The 20,366-nt window shown below is 42.1% G+C and overlaps 1 protein-coding gene across 1 annotated transcript in view; it reads left to right on the forward strand.

The window, feature by feature from the left end:
• The first annotated feature begins 398 nt into the window (after positions 1–398).
• mcf2l2 (MCF.2 cell line derived transforming sequence-like 2) overlaps positions 399–20,366 on the forward strand; it is a 103,165-nt gene continuing 83,197 nt past the window's right edge. Inside the window, exons 1-4 of the mRNA XM_039002568.1 lie at positions 399–480; positions 4,166–4,280; positions 11,947–12,037; positions 12,370–12,489. Of these exons, the coding sequence (XP_038858496.1) occupies positions 405–480; positions 4,166–4,280; positions 11,947–12,037; positions 12,370–12,489 (402 nt within the window). The 5' untranslated portion in view covers positions 399–404. The remainder of the gene's footprint in view (positions 481–4,165; positions 4,281–11,946; positions 12,038–12,369; positions 12,490–20,366) is intronic.

A 20,366-nucleotide genomic window follows, 5' to 3' on the forward strand; every position in this document is an offset into this window, starting at 1 on the left:
TTTACACTTGTGTGTATAAGGTCGTTGTTGTGAAATTGTTAGATTACTTGTTAGATATTGCTGCATGGTCGCAACTAGAAGCACAGGCATTTCGCTACACTCGCATTAACATCTGCTAACCATGTGTATGTGACCAATAACATTTGATTTGATTTGATTTGTGGAAATGTCCAGAGCCGTGCCTTGGCCTCATTTTCTACAGGTCATACTGACCTGTCAGACATGTGGATGGTTTGTCCACCGATGATGACTGGGCCAGTGTATGGCCGCAGGGCTTGATTTGTGAGGACACATTGTACGCTGTTGTTTAATGCTGCTCTCTTTCCTATACATTCCTTTGATATTGTGATTGCTGACTGGAGGTGTTCTCCCTGTTGTTTTCCTCTCCCTCCCCAGATGAGATCATGCAGCAGGAGATCAGGCCCCTGCTTGCTGTCGACATCATAGAGCAGCTGCATCGGCAGTTTGCCCTGCTCTCAGGTACGTAGCTAGGTCTCCGTCTCCTCTCCTTATCCCTGCTTCCCTCACACAAAGACGGGCAGATATTCGAGTTCCTCTCCCTTTGTAAAGGAGCAAATATGGGAATGACAAAATAATCACATTTTAGTCAGAGGTGATCATATCTACTTTACAGTTATACCGAACAGCACAATGTAATGTTTGTTAATTCATTTTGATCACGGTCAGAAACAATTATTTTGTCATATCCGTTATGAGTTACAAGGCCATTTCCATTGTTGATGTTAAGACATGATTGAGTTGTGACCGGACTTGAACCTTTTAACTACTGATCGATAGGATTGCCTCTTAATCACTTCCTGTCTGAGACAGTAGAGAGGTCTGGTCTGCTCCATGGTCTGTTCCAGGACAATAACAGCATTATCACATTACACCATGAACCATTTCCTGCCAGGATGTCTTTGTCTCTCTGGCCATATGCATGAGCTTTGTTCAGAGTGGATAAAATGGCCACTTTTTCCATTCAGTTAAGTTGGGATGCAGAAGCAATGACTGTGTACATACTATACATTATTATTAACATGTATTTGAGAATATTGAGTCCACTAAATCATGTCCGTATACTCACAGATCACCTCAGTCTGAAGAATCTCTCAAACCTTTTTCCATCTCGGTTTTATTTCCCCTAAACCCAAATAAATGTGTCTTAAACTTCTGTCATAGCCACCTTTGAGTTACCAGAGACATAGAAGAGTATTGGAGACATGAACAGAGGTGCAGGGCCTTAGCTGGAACAATAACAGAGGGAGTTGTTGGTAGTTATTGGGCTAGCCTGGCCTCAGAGCCATACTACACGAAACATACTATGCGTATTTCTGAGCACCTCCAAGACATATGATATGTACTAATGGTCTAGTTACTTTAGACAGAAACAAAAGTAGGGAGGTTGGTCAGGGAAGATGTGTGGATGTATACCGCGACCATCTAGCAATCCAAATGTTGGTGTTCGAGTCGCGTTGGGAACAACTGTAGCATTTTAGCTAACCCTTATTCTAACCTTGACCAATTTCACCTAAACTGCTACGTAAATTCTCCTAACCTTTGTCGTTTTAGAGGTTTTCCTAACCTTTTACATAAATGATCCTAACCTTTGTTGTTAGTTCTCCTAACTACCAATGTATTTTCTCCCAGTCATTCTCCTTTGTTGAAACAAGCAACTTGATTTCAGAGAAAGACAGATAATACTATACATCCTCCAGATGTATAATAAGTTACATCATCCAATTCTTAAGCTATTGCATGACTGGGTGAGACGTATATTATACGTCCTCCAATTCGTATGATATTGTAGAACCGCTATTCCATTCATAATGTAACCTAACGTAACGTAATATATCATACCAAATGGAGTAAAAGATTTACGTACCAAATCCAACGAATTGCCCTGAGACCAGGTTGATTGGACGGGAGCTCTACGCCACAGCCTCTGGCTCCACAGGGATTGTTTCCATTCCTTCCCACCTATGTCAAACCACCAAGGGTCAGCCAGCTGCGCTCCTGCCAAGCTGGTGTCTTACTTCAAAAACCCTGGCTCAGCAAAGCTAGCTTTCAAACTTATGTAATTTTACTGTGGAAAAAGCACAAGTATATTTCATTATCTACACAGCAAGAATGTTTTTATTCTCAATGGGTCTGTCACTGAGTTTGGGTTGTTTTGTATGGTTTTAAAACATTGGTCTCCATTCCTTTTCTCCATATTGTGATGCTGATACCTGACAGTCACAAGCAGTGGTGGAAAAAGTACCCAAATGTCATACTTGAGTAAAAGTAAAGATACCTTAATAGAAAATGATTCAAGTAAAAGTGAAAGTCACCCAGTAAAATACGACTTGAGTAAAAGTCTAAAAGTATTTGGTTTTAAATATACTTAAGTATCAAAAGTAAATGTAATGGATAAAATATACTTAAGGATCAAAAGTAAAAGTATGAATAATTTCAAAGTCTTAATATTACGCAAACCAGATGGCACAACTTTCTTGTTTTTATTTATTTACGGATAGCCAAGGGCACACAACACTGATTGATACATCATTTACAAACAAAGCATGGATGTTTAGTGAGTCCGCCAGATCATAGGCAGTAGGGATAACCAGGGATGTTCTCTTGATAAGCGTGTGAATTGATCAATTTTCTGTTCTGCTTAGCATAAAAAATGTAACAAGTACGTTTGGGTGTCAGGGAAAATGTATGGTGTAAAAAGTACATCATTTTCTTCAGGAATGTAGTGAAGTAAAAGTATAAGTTGTCAAAATTATAAATAGTAAAGTACAGCTACCCCAAAAAACTACTTAAGTAGTACTTTAAATTATTTTTACTTAAGTACTGTACTTTACGCCACTGGTTACAAATAAAGGCCACCTCGCTGTTGACGTTATTCCAGTATTACCTCCACACCTATAGAAGCATTATTTCTGCACTACTTACGTACCTTATACCTGATGAGGTGATGCTGAGTTGAGCTTTCTAGACAGGGCAGTATTGTACAGCTCTGATTGTTATCTGGTGTACTGTTGTCAGTGAGAGAGGTAGGCAACAGAAGCTCTGACATATGTGAGGATTCCCTGTGGTGGAATTTTCTGCCATATGCAGGTAAATAATTGGATGTGTCTGGCTGGGAGGACTGATAGATGAGTTGTCACCCAGTGGGATGGATGGCAGACGAGATGGCACAGGAAATAAACTACATGCTGCTTTTAGCACAAAGACATCTGAGTTTGGGAGGAGGCTGTTATGCTTGTCTATGTGATTTGCTTGTCAGTGTTAGTACATTTTTAGAACTGAGAGACAGAGAGAAGAAGGCAGAGGAGGATTTAGGAAGGGAAAAAGTTAGTCAGTAAAAGTAAAGAGCTACAGTTACCTCACCACTAATATGAAAGGCAGCATTTCCTGACGTCCTCCTCCGGAATAAGAGTAATACAGTGTATGTCCAAATAATGTAAGTGCCCAGACTCGGGGGGCCTCAAGTAGAAAATCAGACTGCCTTGGGCAGATGAGGTACAATTTACAGCAGTTCCCCTCTGTCATCCCAAACTGAACTGTTTTGAAGTTGAGAATTCACCCTAAAATCTATCTATACTCCTATCTCCACTCAGGAATGCAGGCACTGGGGCATGATGATGTGTGAGGAGGAACACTTTAGATATAGGGTGACTTGCTGTTCCACTATGCTTTCTCATAGTGATACACTTTGACTGATAAATCTCTGATTGGAGAGATATAGGATCATGGATTATATTATGGCTGCCTCTGATTGCTTCATTTGTTTCAGGATTTAGTGAGACAATTTTGATTTTTTGAAATTTACATCTCTCCTCATATTTCTTCATTTAGATTGTCATATCAACATTTTCACTCATCAAACTTATTTAGTTTCATGTTTCATATAAGTTTTGATTCAATCATGACTTTTGGCAAAAAATAATCAAATCTGAATTTGTGCTGACAGCCCAATGCCACCACCTTGTGGTTGATTAGTGGAAAATAACTTTTCTATTGATATAAAGTCACCCATCAGATCGGTAACAGCAGAATGTTGTTTTTTATCCAAATAAATATTTATTTTACTGTAGAAGCCTGGTGTAAATTAATGAATGTAACAAAATTGACATATTTCTGTCAATCTATTGATGTAACCCTATGTGTGCAGGAGGAAGAGGGAAAGATGGCGCCCCCATCATCACCTTCCCTGAATACTCAGGCTTCGGCGACCTCCTAGACGAGGACTTCCAGAATGTTGTCACATATCTGACTAGCATCCCCAGGTAAAGTATGCAGCTTCACTACAACCATAAATATGCTCCCATGGTTATGCAGTTCAGATCAATTCTGCAATTCTGGTGCACATTATTTTCCCACAGTGGAGAACAGAAGCTTACTGTAATGCTACTGTGTATTTGATTAGTACAGGCCAAAGAGTGCTGCCTCTAGCAGCACAGTGATGCATTCATTTGAATGAGTTTTGCTTGAAGAAACACAGGCTTAAATAAACATACAGTGCCTTCAGAAAGTATTCACACCCCTTGACTTTTTCCACATTTTGTTGCGAAACAGCCTGAATTTACACACAATACCCCATAATGTCAAAGTGGAATTACATTTTTAGAAGTTTTTAAGCTGAAATGGTTTGAGTCAATAAGTATTCAACCCCTCTGTTATGACAAGCTTAAATAAGTGCAGGAGTAAAAATGTGCTTAACAAATCGCATAATAAGTTGCATGGACTCAGTCTGTCTGCAGTAATAATGGTTACTGTTTACCTGATGTAAAACCAGCGACCCAGGGACCCCATCATATATTAGCAAACAGTTTTTTTCTCACGTCTTGTCTTATCATCAGGTGAATGATAATGTCAAGTGGAAGTAATCAACATTTTTTCATTATTAGATTTTGTAGATAGTTTTTCATTATTTTGACCTCCCTAAGAGGCGGGTGGACAAACAAAATCCCACAAATTCTGACAAACTCCAAGCATTGATTATGCAAGAATGGGCTGCAATCAGTCAGGATGTGGCCCAGAAGTTAATTGACAGCATGCCAGGGCGGATTGCAGAGGTCTTGAAAAAGAAGGGTCAACACGGCAAATATTGACTCTTTGCATCAACTTCATGTAATTGTCAATAAAAGCCTTTGACACTTATGAAATGCTTGTAATTATACTTCAGTATTCCATAGTAACACCTGACAAAAATATCTAAAGACACTGAAGCAGCAAACTTTGTGGAAATTAATATTTGTGTCATTCTCAGAACTTTTAGCCACGACTGTACATTATAGTTGAATGTGTGAACTCTAACAGAGCCTCAAATCAAATAAAATGTTATCGGTCACATACACATGGTTAGCAGATGTTATTGCGAGTGTAGTGAAATTCTTGTGCTTCTAGTTCCGACAGTGCATCAATATCTAACAATTCCACAACTACCTAATACACACAAATCTAAGTATAGGAATGGAATAAGAATATATACATATAAATATATGGATGAGCAATGACCGAGCGACATTGGCAAGATGCAATAGATGGTATAAAATACAGTATATACATATGAGATAAGTAATGCAAGATATGTTAACATTACTAAAGTGACTAGTGATCCATTTATTAAAGTGGCCAATGATTTCAAGTCTGTAGGTAGGCAGCAGCCTCTCTGTGTTAGTGATGGCTGTTTAACAGTCTGATAGCCTTGAGATAGAAGCTGTTTTTCAGTCTCTCGGTCCCAGCTTTGATGCACCTGTACTGACTTTGCCTTCTGGATGATAGCGGGGTGAACAGGCAGTTGCTCGGGTGGTTGTATTCCTTGATGATCTTTTTGGCCTTCCTGTGACATCAGGTGCTGTAGGTGTCCTGGAGGGCAGGTAGTTTGCCCCCGGTGATGCGTTGTGCAGACCACACCACCCTCTGGAGAGCCCTGCGGTTGTGGGCGGTGCATTTGCCATACCAGGAGGTGATACAGCCCGACAGGATTTTTTTACCCCTGTTTCTCCCCAATTTTGTGGTATCCAATTGGTAGTTACAGGCTTGTCTCATCGCTGCATCTCTCGTACGGACTCGGGATAGGCGAAGGTCGAGAGCCGTGCGTCCTCCGAAACACAATCCAGCCAAGCCGTACTGCTTTTATACACAATGCCCACTTAACCCGGAAGCCAGTCGCACCAATGTGTCAGAGGAAACACCGTACACCTGGCGACCGTGTCAGCGCGCACTGCGCCCGGCCCGCCACAAAAGTCGCTAGTGCGCGATGGGACAAGGACATCCCTGCCGGCCAAACCCTCCACTAACCCGGACGATGCTGGGCCAATTGTGCGCAGCCCCATGGGTCTCCCGGTCGCGGCCCGGCTGCAACAGAGCCTGGGCTCGAACCCAGACTCTCTAGTGGCACAGCTAGCACTGCGATGAAGTGCCTTAGACCACTGCGCCACTCGGAAGGCCCTCAATTGTGCACCTGTAAAAGTATGTAAGGGTTTTAGGTGACAAGCCAAATTTCTTCAGCCTCTTGAGGTTGAAGAGACGCTGTTGTGCCTTCTTCACTACACTGTCTGTGTGGGAGGACCATTTCAGTTTGTCCGTGATGTGTGCGCAGAGGAACTTAAAACTTTCCACCTTCTCCACTGCTGTCCCATCGATGTGGATAGGGTGGTGCTCCCTCTGCTGTTTCCTGAAGTCCACGATCATCTCCTTTGTTTTGTTGACGTTGAGCGAGAGGTTGTTTTCCTAATACCACACTCCGAGAGCCCTCACCTCCTCCCTGTAGGCCGTCTCGTCGTTGTTGGTAATCAAGCCTACTACTGTTGTATCGTCTGTAAACTTGATGATTGAGTTGGAGGCGTGCATGGCCACGCAGTCATGGGTGAACAGGGAGTACTACGGAGGGGGCTGAGCACGCAACCTTGTGGGGACCCAGTGTTGAGGATCAGCGAAGTGGAGATGTTGTTTCCTACCTTCACAACCTGGGGGCGGCCCGTCAGAAAGTCCAGGACGCAATTACACAGGGCGGGGTTGAGACCCAGGGCTACAAGCTTAATGATGAGCTTGGGGGGTACTATGGTGTTGAATGCTGAGCTGTAGTCAATGAACAGCATTCTTACATAGGTATTCCTCTTGTCCAGATGGGTTAGGGCAGTGTGCAGTGTGATGGCGATTGCATTGTCTGTGGACCTATCGGGGCGGTAAGCAAATTGAAGTGGGTCTAGGGTGAGGTGGAGGTGATATGATCCTTGACTAGTCTCTCAAAGTACTTCATGATGACAGAAGTGAGTGCTACGGGGCGATAGTCATTTAGTTAATTTACCTTTGCATTCTTAGGTACAGGAACAATGGTTGCCATCTTGAAGATGTGGGGACAGCAGACTGGGATAGGGAGAGATTGAATATGTCCGCAAACACACCAGCGAGCTGGTCTGCGCATGCTCTGAGGACGCGGCTAGGGGTGCCGTCTGGGCCAGCAGCCTTGCGAGGGTTAACACGTTTAAATGTCTTACTCACGTCGGCCACGGAGAAGGAGAGCCCACAGTCCTTGGTAGCAGGCCTATTAGCTAGAACACATTTTCGCTAAGATCAGCTGTTTACCTGGTTAAACAAAGGCTAACCATGTGTTGGCAAAAAATGTATGTCCAAGTCAAGAAAGCTTACCAGTAGCCAGTGGCGCTTGCCACACTGGTAGCCAATTAGTTTTTTCCAAAGCCTATGTCAGAAACTCCATTGAGTGTAATTGACTACAATGAGTGTAATTTGCTCAATTTTAAGAGTTGAGAAAAAAAGTTGACATCATTAGAAATAAGATATTCTCCTATTTTCTGTTGTTTCTAGCAAGTAGCCTAGTGGTTAAGAGCGTTGGGGCAGTAACTGAAAGGTTGCTGGTTTGAATCCCCGAGCTGACTAGTTGAAAAATCTATGTGCCCTTGAGCAAGGCGCGTAACCCAAATTGCTCCTTGAAGTCGCTCTGAAAAAGAGTGCTAAATGACGTCAATGCAAAATGTAGCGATATTTATCAAGACATTGGAGGGAAAATCACACTAATAAAAAATATGTATGTTTTTGCGGACCCCTTGCAGTACCTGTAGTACCCCTAGGGGTCCGTGGATCTACGATGGAATACCCTTGGTTTACATGATTTTTTAATGACTACCCCATCTCTGTATCCCACACATACAATTAACTGTAAGGTCCCTCAGTTGAGTAGTGAATTTCAAGCACAAATTCAAGCACAAAGACCAGGGAGATTTTCCAATGCCTCGCAAAAGAAGAGCACCGATTTATAAAAGGGTCAAACATTTTTAAAAAGCAGACACGGTGAAGTTATTAATTAGTCTTTGGATGATGTATCGATACAACCAGTCACTACAAAGATACAGGTGTCTTTCCTATCTTAGTTGCCGGAGAGGCAGGACACCGCTCATGTATTTCACCATGAGGCCAATCGTGTTTTTTAAAAAGTTACAGAGTTTAATGGCTGTGATAGGAGAAAAATGAGGATGGATCAACAACATTGTTGAAATTAGTGCCTTTTGCATCCCTTTTATATTTTAGGTAGAAATTGTGCAACAATATTGACTTTTAGCATGTTATATTCGATGAAGTGCCCTTTAATATAAAACACATGGACAATTCAATACATCCGATGTTTAATATGAATGAAGACTTAATAAAGTGCCAAAATTCAGCATTTTCACATGTCCCTCCATGCACCCTCTGTGACTTTAACTCACTTAACCTCAAAATGTATCCAAGTTTTCATCATTATTGTAAATCCCTAGCTATTTTGTTGCTTTGACAAAGTCATTTCTGAATTTTATTATTTATTTAATGTGATTCGTGATTCATTTTAATAAAATAAAATATACTGTCAACCCTGTTACGTGAACTGAACTCTTGTTTTAATATGACGAAACTATTCCTTTTCTTTATGTCAAAAGAAACATTGAACATCTAATAGTCAAATCATAGAATAAAATCAGGTGAGCTGGTTCTACTCTTTATCTGGTGTTTTGTGGTGGGAAATTGAGTGGGTCGAGCATAACACATCACTGACACAGAGAGGATCCTGCCTACATACAGACTCGAAATCATTGGCCACTTTAATAAATGGATCACTAGTCACTTTAATAATGCCAGTTTAATAATGTTTACATACAGTTGAAGTCGGAAGTTTACATACACTTATGTCATTAAAACCCGTTTTTCAACTACTTCACAAATCTCTTGTTAACAAACTATAGTTTTGGCAAGTCGGTTAGGACATCTACTTTGTGCATGACACAAGTAATTTTTCCAACAATTGTTTAGACAGATTATTTCACTTATAATTCACTGTATCACAATTCCAGTGGGTCAGAAATGTACATACACTAAGTTGACTGTGCCTTTAAACAGCTTGGAAAATTCCAGAAAATGATGTCATGGCTTTAGAAGCTTCTGATAGGCTAATTGACATAATTTGAGTTAATTGGAGGTGTACCTGTGGATGTATTTCAAGGCCTACCTTCAAACTCAGTGCCTCTGCTTGACATCATGGGAAAATCAAAAGAAATCAGCCAAGACCTCAGACAAACAATTGTAGACCTCCACAAGTCCGGTTCATCCTTGGGAGCAATTTCCAAACACCTGAAGGTACCACGTTCATCTGTACAAACAATAGTACGCAAGTATAAACACCATAAGACCACGCAGCCGTCATACCACTCAGGAAGGAGACGCGTTATGTCTCCTAGAGATGAACGTACTTTGGTGCGAAAAGTGCAAATCAATCCCAGAACAACAGCTAAGGACCTTGTAAAGATGCTGGAGGAAACAGGTACAAAAGTATCTATATCCACAGTAAAATGAGTCCTATATCGACCTAACCTGAAAGGCCGCTCAGCAAGGAAGAAGCCACTGCTCCAAAACCGCCATAAAAAAAGCCAGACTACGGTTTGCAACTGCATATGGGGACAAAGATTGTACTTTTTGGAGAAATGTCCTTTGGTCTGATGAAACAAAAATGGAACTGTTTGGCCATAATGACCATCGTTATGTTTGGAGGAAAAAGTGGGATGCTTGCAAGCCGAAGAACACCATCCCAACCGTGAAGCACGGGGGTGGCAGCATCATGTTGCTTTGCTGCAGGAGGGACTGGTGCACTTCACAAAATAGATGGCATCACGAGGAAGGAAAATTATGTGGATATATTGAAGCAACATCTCAAGACATCAGTCAGGAAGGTAAAGCTTGGTCGCAAATGGTCTTCCAAATGGACAATGACCCCAAGCATACTTCCAAAGTTCCAAATTTGTGGGCAGAACTGAAAAAGTGTGTGCGAGCAAGGAGGCCTACAAACCTGACTCAGTTACACCAGCTCTGTCAGATTCCAGCTCTGCCAAAATTCACCCAACTTATTGTGGGAAGCTTGTGAAAGGCTACCCGAAACGTTTGACCCAAGTTAAACAATATAAAGGCAATGCTACCAAATACTAATTGAGTGTATGTAAACTTCTGACCCACTGGGAATGTGATGAAAGAAATAAAAGCTGAAATAAATCATTCTGACATTTCACGTTCTTAAAATAAAGTGGTGATCCTAACTGACCTAAAACAGGGCATTTTTACTAGGATTAAATGTCAGGAATTGTGAAAAACTGAGTTTAAATGTATTTGGCTAAGGTGTATGTAAACTTCCGACTTCAACTGTATCTTGCATTACTACAGTCAGGTCCATAATACAGATACAGTCAGGTCCATAATTATTGGTAACCTATACTGCAGATGAGCAAGAAAGACTGTATCAAAGATCCACCACCATATTTTACAGTAGGTATGAGGTACTTCTCTGCGTATGCTTCTGTTTTTCAACGCCAAATCCACCACTGTTGTGTGTCGCCAAAGAGCTCTATTTTCATGTAATTTGACCACGCAGACCAGTGGTGAGTTTGGGGTTGAAAAACAGAAGCATATGCAGAAAAGTACCTCATACCTACAGTAAAATATGGTGGTGGATCTTTGATGTTCTTGGGCTATTTCGCGTCCCCTGCTCCTGGCCCCCTTATTAAGGTCGACGGCATCATGAAATTTACCAAGTACCAGGACATTTTAGCCCAAAACTTGGTTGCCTCTGCCAGAAGGCTGACACTTGGCCACAATTGGATCTTCCAGCAAGACAATAACCCCAAACACTAATCAAAATCCACATTTTTTTTCATTACTTGTCTTTATTACTTGTTAAGAAACTAAATCTATTTCTCTGAGCAATTGTATTAGTATAAAATAAAATAGCATAGAATATAGGTCAGTATTTGTATTATTTGTTTTATATAGTCTTTTTTGCTAATCTTTATTAAAGGTGCCAATAATTATGTACCTGACTGTATTTCACAAGACACATTTCTCAGGGTGTGGCAAAATGTGAAAAAGGTGTCTTGTGAAATACGCTCCGAAAATGGCACATCTGGGATATCGTTCTCTCTCTCATGACACAGTGAGTGTTCAATTAATCTAGTCTCATGTAAGCTGCTCTCAGTCAGGAAAATACACAAACGTTTTTCAGTCGAGTAGGAATATACTAGGCCCGATAACACAGTAAGATCACCACCCAGTGAGCACAAGACATTAAAAATACATATTCTTTTCATTGTCTTTTAAACGTCTTGTGCTGATAGGGGAGCAACTTCATTCACCCTTTTGTCAGAGTAACACATTGAGAATGTTAATGACCCTCACTTAACATCTTCCCTGTAAAACACCCCAAACATTAAACAAGCTTACACAGCTCCTCTTACACTGTTAACTATAATGGCCTGGTTCAGAGAGCGCTGAAGTGATTTGGTATAAACTCTGTTTAAACTGTACAGAGACAGAATACAGCAGTGTACTGTAGTGCCCTCTTGAATATGTCTTGTGACTACATGCTTGGATAGCTTCACCTACCGCATGTGTTTATTTAAATCTTTCCTTGTCTAGTTTGGACGCTGCCAGCATCGGTTTCGTTATAATCATCGACCGCAGGCGGGACAAATGGAGCTCGGTGAAGGCCTCGCTGACGCGGATAGCGGTATGAAGACGTCCATATTTAACTTCAGACAATGCTTTTATCTCTTTCCTGGTGGTATAGTCTGTTTGTGCTTCACTCGACTTCTCTCTGTGTTTGGCATCAAGGAGGAGTTTGCCACAGCACATAGAGTATGGAACCAGGCTATTTTATCTCAGAAATTACCATTGTAAAATAGACCAATGCTTCTATATCAGGAAGTCTTGCGTAAGGCAAATTATTCCCAAGTATAATATGTGAGATACATAATGGAAAGTAGAAACAGAGCAGGAGCTCCCTCCACAATCAGAACTATGAGATGTCATGAAGCTGTGCTTTGTACCTGTGGCCACTAGGGGGCATTTCCAGGGAACCTCCAGCTGGTGTTGGTGCTGAGGCCCTCCCGTTTCTTCCAGAGGGCCATCGCTGACATAGGCATTAAGCTGCACCGGGATGACTTTAAAATGAAGGTACCGGTAAGCATGCTTCGCTACCACTCACCGTGTCCAACTCTTAGATCATCTTATAAACTTTTCCTCTGTGTCTGGGTGTGAGATAGTGAGTGACCTGATGTCATGTGGCGTGTTGCATGGCAGTGTGATGTTCACCGGTAAACTAACTGCTAGAACAGTGACTATGTACTCACTGCATGTTTTGCTTGTTTATGTAGAGCTACTAATGTGCCAACATATATAGTCAGGTCCAAAATTATTGGCACTCTTGTTAAAAATAAGCAAAAACACCTGTATGCAAATTTGTTTGTGCAAAATTATATTATTTAATACAATTTCTCGGAGAAAGAGATTTTGTTTAACATTAAAAAAATGTTCTCTCAAATATAGGGGTAAAAAGTATTGGCACCCATGTTTTCAATACCTTCAATGCGTATGCATCTTTCTTTCGATGCAAAACCCACCACTGGTGTACGTGGCCAAAGAGCTCTATTTTCATGTCATCCGACAAATGTGAACGTCTAGAGTTTGCTAAACGGCATTTTGATTGGAACAGGTGCTACTGTATGTTCAGATGACATGAAAATAGAGGTCTTTGGCCCTGAACACCATTGGTGGGTTTTGTGTCTAAATAAATATGCATATGCAGAAAAGAACCCAGTACCTACTGTAAAATATGGTGTTGGATCTTCGATGTTATGGGGCTATTTTGTTTCCACTGGTCCAGGGGCCCTTGTTAAGGTCAACAGCATCATTAACTTTACCCAGTACCAGGACATTTCAGCCAAAAACCTGTTTGCCTCTGCTAGGAGCCTGAAACTTGGCTCCAAGTGGATCTTCCAGCAAGACAATAACCCCAAGCACACATCAAAATCCACAAAGAAATGGTTAATTGACCACAAAATCCCCAAAACTTCTGTATGGAGGAATGGCCTAAGATCCCTCCCAATGTGTTCTCCAATCTCCAATCTCAGACCATTTCCGGAGACCTTCTCCCTTACCTCACCTCGCTCATCAACTCATCCTTGACCGCTGGCTACGTCCCTTCCGTCTTCAAGAGAGCGAGAGTTGCACCCCTTCTGAAAAAACCTACACTCGATCCCTCCGATGTCAACAACTACAGACCAGTATCCCTTCTTTCTTTTCTCTCCAAAACTCTTGAACGTGCCGTCCTTGGCCAGCTCTCCTGCTATCTCTCTCAGAATGACCTTCTTGATCCAAATCAGTCAGGTTTCAAGACTAGTCATTCAACTGAGACTGCTCTTCTCTGTATCACGGAGGCGCTCCGCACTGCTAAAGCTAACTCTCTCTCCTCTGCTCTCATCCTTCTAGACCTATCGGCTGCCTTCGATACTGTGAACCATCAGATCCTCCTCTCCACCCTCTCCGAGTTGGGCATCTCCGGCGCGGCCCACGCTTGGATTGCGTCCTACCTGACAGGTCGCTCCTACCAGGTGGCGTGGCGAGAATCTGTCTCCTCACCACGCGCTCTCACCACTGGTGTCCCCCAGGGCTCTGTTCTAGGCCCTCTCCTATTCTCGCTATACACCAAGTCACTTGGCTCTGTCATAACCTCACATGGTCTCTCCTATCATTGCTATGCAGACGACACACAATTAATCTTCTCCTTTCCCCCTTCCGATGACCAGGTGGCGAATCGCATCTCTGCATGTCTGGCAGACATATCAGTGTGGATGACGGATCACCACCTCAAGCTGAACCTCGGCAAGACGGAGCTGCTCTTCCTCCCGGGGAAGGACTGCCCATTCCATGATCTCGCCATCACGGTTGACAACTCCATTGTGTCCTCCTCCCAGAGCGCTAAGAACCTTGGCGTGATCCTGGACAACACCCTGTCGTTCTCAACTAACATCAAGGCGGTGGCCCGTTCCTGTAGGTTCATGCTCTACAACATCCGCAGAGTACGACCCTGCCTCACACAGGAAGCGGCGCAGGTCCTAATCCAGGCACTTGTCATCTCCCGTCTGGATTACTGCAACTCGCTGTTGGCTGGGCTCCCTGCCTGTGCCATTAAACCCCTACAACTCATCCAGAACGCCGCAGCCCGTCTGGTGTTCAACCTTCCCAAGTTCTCTCACGTCACCCCGCTCCTCCGCTCTCTCCACTGGCTTCCAGTTGAAGCTCGCATCCGCTACAAGACCATGGTGCTTGCCTACGGAGCTGTGAGGGGAACGGCACCTCAGTACCTTCAGGCTCTGATCAGGCCCTACACCCAAACAAGGGCACTGCGTTCATCCACCTCTGGCCTGCTCGCCTCCCTACCACTGAGGAAGTACAGTTCCCGCTCAGCCCAGTCAAAACTGTTCGCTGCTCTGGCACCCCAATGGTGGAACAAACTCCCTCACGACGCCAAGACAGCGGAGTCAATCACCACCTTCCGGAGACACCTGAAACCCCACCTCTTTAAGGAATACCTAGGATAGGATAAAGCAATCCTTCTGACCCCCCCCCCTTAAAAGATTTAGATGCACTATTGTAAAGTGGCTGTTCCACTGGATGTCATAAGGTGAATGCACCAATTTGTAAGTCGCTCTGGATAAGAGCGTCTGCTAAATGACTTAAATGTAATGTAAATGATAAAACATTTTAGAAAAGGCTCATTGCTGTTATCTTCACAAGGGAGGTATTGAAAGGTAATAATTTTGACACCTATTTTTGTCTGTGCAAGTGTATTAGTATAAAATAATATGTTGCTTTTTTTTTTGCATACTGTACAATATAGCTCAGTATTTGAATTATTTATTTTGTACAGTCTCTTTTGCTCATATTTATCAAGAGTGCCAATCAATTTGGACTTGACATTCATATATTTCCCTTACTTCATTCAAGAATTTTGGTGAAGGCCAATTCTCCTGCATGACTGTACACATTTTCCAAGACAAATGTTCCAAAACCTCCTTAGATTCCTCACCAACTCATGTGGGCATGCCATCATTATGCAAGTGTATGATTCAAGTCAAGACATCTGGTGAAGTGTTAATAGAGAACTGTAATAAGCCAAAAACCTGGTTGTAATAAAACCCACAGAAGACACAAGACATCAAATCATGCTGCATTAGCACGCCATGACACTTCCCACTGGGCACAGATGTCAAGTCCACATCTATTCCACTTTGGTTCAAGGTAATTTAATTGAAATGACTTGGAAACAATGTTGATTCAACCAGTGTGTGCCCAGTGGGCTATTACATAACCCTTGAGGGAGTATTTTGCAAAATCCAGAGTGTGATGCAGAGGAAGTTGCATTAACATCTACACTTCCCTACGTATTTATTTGGTCAATGAAGCAAAAACGTTGACTTTTTCTCTGTATTCCAGCATTTTGGATGTTTCATATGAGGCGACATTACCGAATGTCACCTTTTATTTGAGGGTAATTTAATACATATCTGTTTTCATACTTACTGTTTCTGGTAAATAATGTATTGTGTCATTTAGGAGTCACTTTTATTGTAATAAGAATAAAATGGGTTTCTAAACACTTCTAAATTAATGTGGATGCTATCAAGATTACAGATAATCATGAATGATTTATGAATAATGATGAGTGAGAAAGTTACAGAGGCATACAGTGCCTTCAGAAAGTATTCACATCCCTTGACGTTTTCCACATTTTGTTGTTACAAAGTGGGATTAAATGGATTTAATTGTCATTTCTTGACAACGATCTACACAAAATACTCTGTAATGTCAAAGTGTAAAAATCTAACATTTGTGAGAAAAGAAAATATGAAAAATAAAACACTAATATATCTTGATTTGATAAGTATTCAACCCACTGAATCAATACATGTTAGAATCATCTGTAATGAACACGAGGGGAGATACAAAGGGAGGTTTCAAGCGCAGGGCACAGCAGGTGTTTATCGCACAGGACCACAGGAGAAGGCAGGTAGCTGGGTCCAGGAGCAGGCAGAAGGTCATACACAGGGTTCCAAAAGGGCAACAGTACAGGCAGGGAAAAGGCTAGTAACGTAGTCCTGGAGATCAGGCAATAGGTAGATAACAGGAAATCCGATAGGCTAAAGTACAGGCAGGGAATAGGAAAAAGGCATCGTTAGTGAGGCAGGAAAAAACGATCATACACAGGAGGAGTAAATCACGGGGAAAAACAAAGTGTGTCACAAAACAAACAATACCTCAAAGTGATGGGGTGCAAACAATTGAAATAAATAGTGTGTGATAATGACATACAGGTGTGTGAACAGGTGATTAGAATTCAGGTGATTGGGATCTGGAGAGTGAGCTGCGTTCAGGGGATCTTCGTGTTTGAGTATGAGTTGGAAGCAGACGTTACATCATCTTTGGCAGCGATTACCGCTGTGAGTCTTTCTGGGTAAATGTCTAAGAGCTTTCGAACACCTGGATTGTGCAACATTTCTCCATTATTCCTTTCAAAATTCTTCAAGATCTGTCAAATTGGTTATTGATCATTGCTAGACAACAATTTTCAGGTCTTGTCATAGATTTTCAGGTAGATTTAAGTAGAAAACTGTAGCTTGGCCTCTCAGACACAGTCACTGTCTTCTTGGTGTAGATTTGGCCTTGTGTTTTAGGTTATTGTCTTGTTGAATGGTGAATTCATCTCCCAGTGTCTGGTGGAAAGCAGACTGAACCAGATTTACCTCTAGGATTTTGCCTGTGCTTAGCTCCCCTCCATTTCTTTTTTTATCCTGAAAAACTCCTTATTCCTTAACGATTACAAGCACACCCATAACATGATACACCCATCACTATTCTTGAAAATATGGAGAGTGGTTCTCAGTGATGTGCTGGATTTGTGGAGTAACTACAAGGTTGTTGATCCATTGTCAGATTTCTCCTTTCACAGTCATTATACTCTGTAAGCATTGGTGAAATCCCTGAGCAGTTTCCTTTCTCTCTGCCAACTGATTTAGGACGCCTGTATCTTTGTAGTGACTGGGTGCATTGATGCACCATCCAAACTGTAATAAGTAACTTAACCATGACCAAAGGGATATTCAATTTCTGTTTTAGTTGTATTTTAAACCCATCTACCAATAGGTGCCCTTCTTTGCAGGGCATTGGAAAACATCCTTGGCCTTTGTGGTTGAATCTATGTTTGAAATTCACTGCTCAACTGAGGGACCTTATAGATAATTGTCACGATCGTTGAAATACCATTCGGACCAAGGCGCAGCGTGATATGGGTTCCACATCTTTTTATTCGTGAAACGCACAAAACAATAAAAGAACAGCAAACGATACATGAAGCTATGGAGTGCTCACATGCAACTACACATAAACAAGATCCCACAAAAAAACTGTGGGGAAATGGCTGCCTAAATATGATCCCCAATCAGAGACAACTGCCTCTGATTAGGAACCATACTAGGCCAACATAGAAATAAAACAACCTAGATGTCATACCCCGACCTAACCAAAATAGAGAATAAAAAGGCTCTCTGTGGTCAGGGCGTGACAATAATTGTATGTGTGGGGTAGAGAGATGAGGTTGTCATTCAAAATCACGTTTAACACTATTATTGCACAGAGTGAGTCCATGCAACTTTTTATGGGACTTGTTAAGCAAATGTTTTACTCCTGAACATATTTAGTCTTGCCATAACAAAGGGGTTGAATACTTAGCGACACAAAATCTCAATTTAATACATTTTAAAATTAGGCTCTAACACAACAAAATGTGGAATATGTCAAGGGGTCTGAATACTTTCTGAAGGCACTTTAGGTGGAAAATACATTGGATTTGCACAAAGTCATCAACGTAAACTATTGTTTTGAGGCTGACATTTCAACCACAAAATGATGTCATCGTGGTAACCAATTTTCAACATAGACAAACCTTGTATAAAATATGTTGAATTTGTACCTTTGAAACAATGTCAGATCTTCAACGTTAAATCCACTATCAGAAAAACACTATAGGCTGGGCAGCACCTCCTACTGGAGAGTTAATCTGTCTAGAGCTATCCGTTCAGGGTTTTAACCAAGCCCTGCTAACTAAATAGATTCACGGTTGTTATCGAAGTCATTCCAAAGGGCAGGTTTAACAGAGCAAATCTAATGTAACTGTACTCTATACGCCATATATCATCAATGATACTATACTGAACAAAAATATGAACGCAACATGTAAAGTGTTGACTCCATGTTTCATGAGCTGAAATAAAAGATCCTAGAAAGTTTCCATATGCACAACAAGCTTATTTTTCTCACATTTTGGGTACAAATGTGTTTACATCCCTGTTAGTGAGCATTTCTCCTTTGCCAAGATAATCCATCCACCTGACAGGTGTGACATACCAAGAAGCTGATTAAACAGCATGATCATTACAAAGGTGCATCTTGTGCTGGGGACAATAAAAGGCCACAGTGCAGTTTTGTCACACAACACAGTGCCACAAATGTCTCAAGTTTTTAGGGAGCGTGCAATTGGCATGCTGACTGCAGGAATGTCCACCAGAGCTGTTGCCAGATAATTTCATGTTAATTTATCGACCATAAGTTGTCTCTCACGTCGTTTTGGAAAATTCGCAGTACGTCCAACCGGCCTCACAACGGCAGACCACATGTCACCACGCCAGCCCAGGTCCTCCACATCCAGCTTATTCACCTGCGGGGTCATCTGAGACCAGCCACCCGGACAGCTGATGAGACTGTGGGTTTGCACAACTGAAGAATTTCTGCACAAACTGTCAGAAACCGTCTCAGGGAAGCTCATCTGCGTGCTCGTTTTCTTCACCAGGGTCTTGACCTGACAGCAGTTTGGTGTTGTAACTGACTTCAGTGGGAAAATGTTCACCTTCGATAGCCACTTGCACGCTGTAGAAGTGTGCTCTTCACGGATGAATCCTGGTTTGCTGATATCAACGTTGTCGCCCATATAGCATGTTTGTGCTGCTCTGGATCGCCCTGTACGACAGCGTGTTCCAGTTCCAGCCAATATCCAACAACTTAGCACAGGCATTGAAAAGGAGTGGGACAACATTCCACAGGCCACAATCAACAGCCTGATCAACTCAAACTGTCATCACACCAGATACTGACTGGTTTTCTGATCCACGCCCCTACCTTTCTTTTTTAAAGCCTTCCACAAGCGTCCCATAATAAGTTGGGTGAATTTTGGCCCATTCCTCCTGACAGAGCTGGTATAACTGAGTCAGGTTGGTAGGCCTCCTTGCTCGCACACGCTTTTTCAGTTCTGCCCACAAACTTTCTACAGGGTTGAGGTCAGGGCGTTGTGATGGCCACTCCAATACCTTGACTTTGTTGTCCTTAAGCCATTTTGCCACAACTTTGGAAGTATGCTTGGGGTCATTGTCCATTTGGAAGACCCATTTGCGACGAAGCTTTAACTTCCTGACTGATGTCTTGAGATGTTGCTTCAATATATCCACATAATGTTCCTGCCTCATGATGCCATCTATTTTGTGAAGTGCACCAGTCCCTCCTGCAGCAAAGCACCCCCACAACATGATACTGCTGCCCCCGTGCTTCACGGTTGAGATGGTGTTCTTCGGTTTGCAAGCATCTCCCTTTTTACCTCCAAATATAACGATGGTCATTATGGCCAAACAGTTCTATTTTTGTTTCATCAGACGAGAGGACATTTCTCCAAAAGGTGCGATCTTTGTCCCCATGTGCAGTTGCAAACCGTAGTCTGGCTTTTTTATGGCGGTTTTGGAGCAGTGGCTTCTTCCTTGCTGAGCGGCCTTTCAGGTTATGTTGATATAGGACTCGTTTTACTGTGGTTATAGATACTTTTGTACCTGTTTCCTCCTGCATTTTCACAAGGTCCTTTCCTGTTGTTCTGGGATTGATTTGCACTTTTTGCACCATCATCTCTAGCAGCCAGAACGCGTCTCCTTCCTGAGCGTTATGATGGCTGCGTGGTCCAT

The sequence above is a fragment of the Salvelinus namaycush genome, chromosome 10 (assembly GCF_016432855.1).
Source record: "Salvelinus namaycush isolate Seneca chromosome 10, SaNama_1.0, whole genome shotgun sequence".
NCBI lineage: Eukaryota > Metazoa > Chordata > Actinopteri > Salmoniformes > Salmonidae > Salvelinus > Salvelinus namaycush.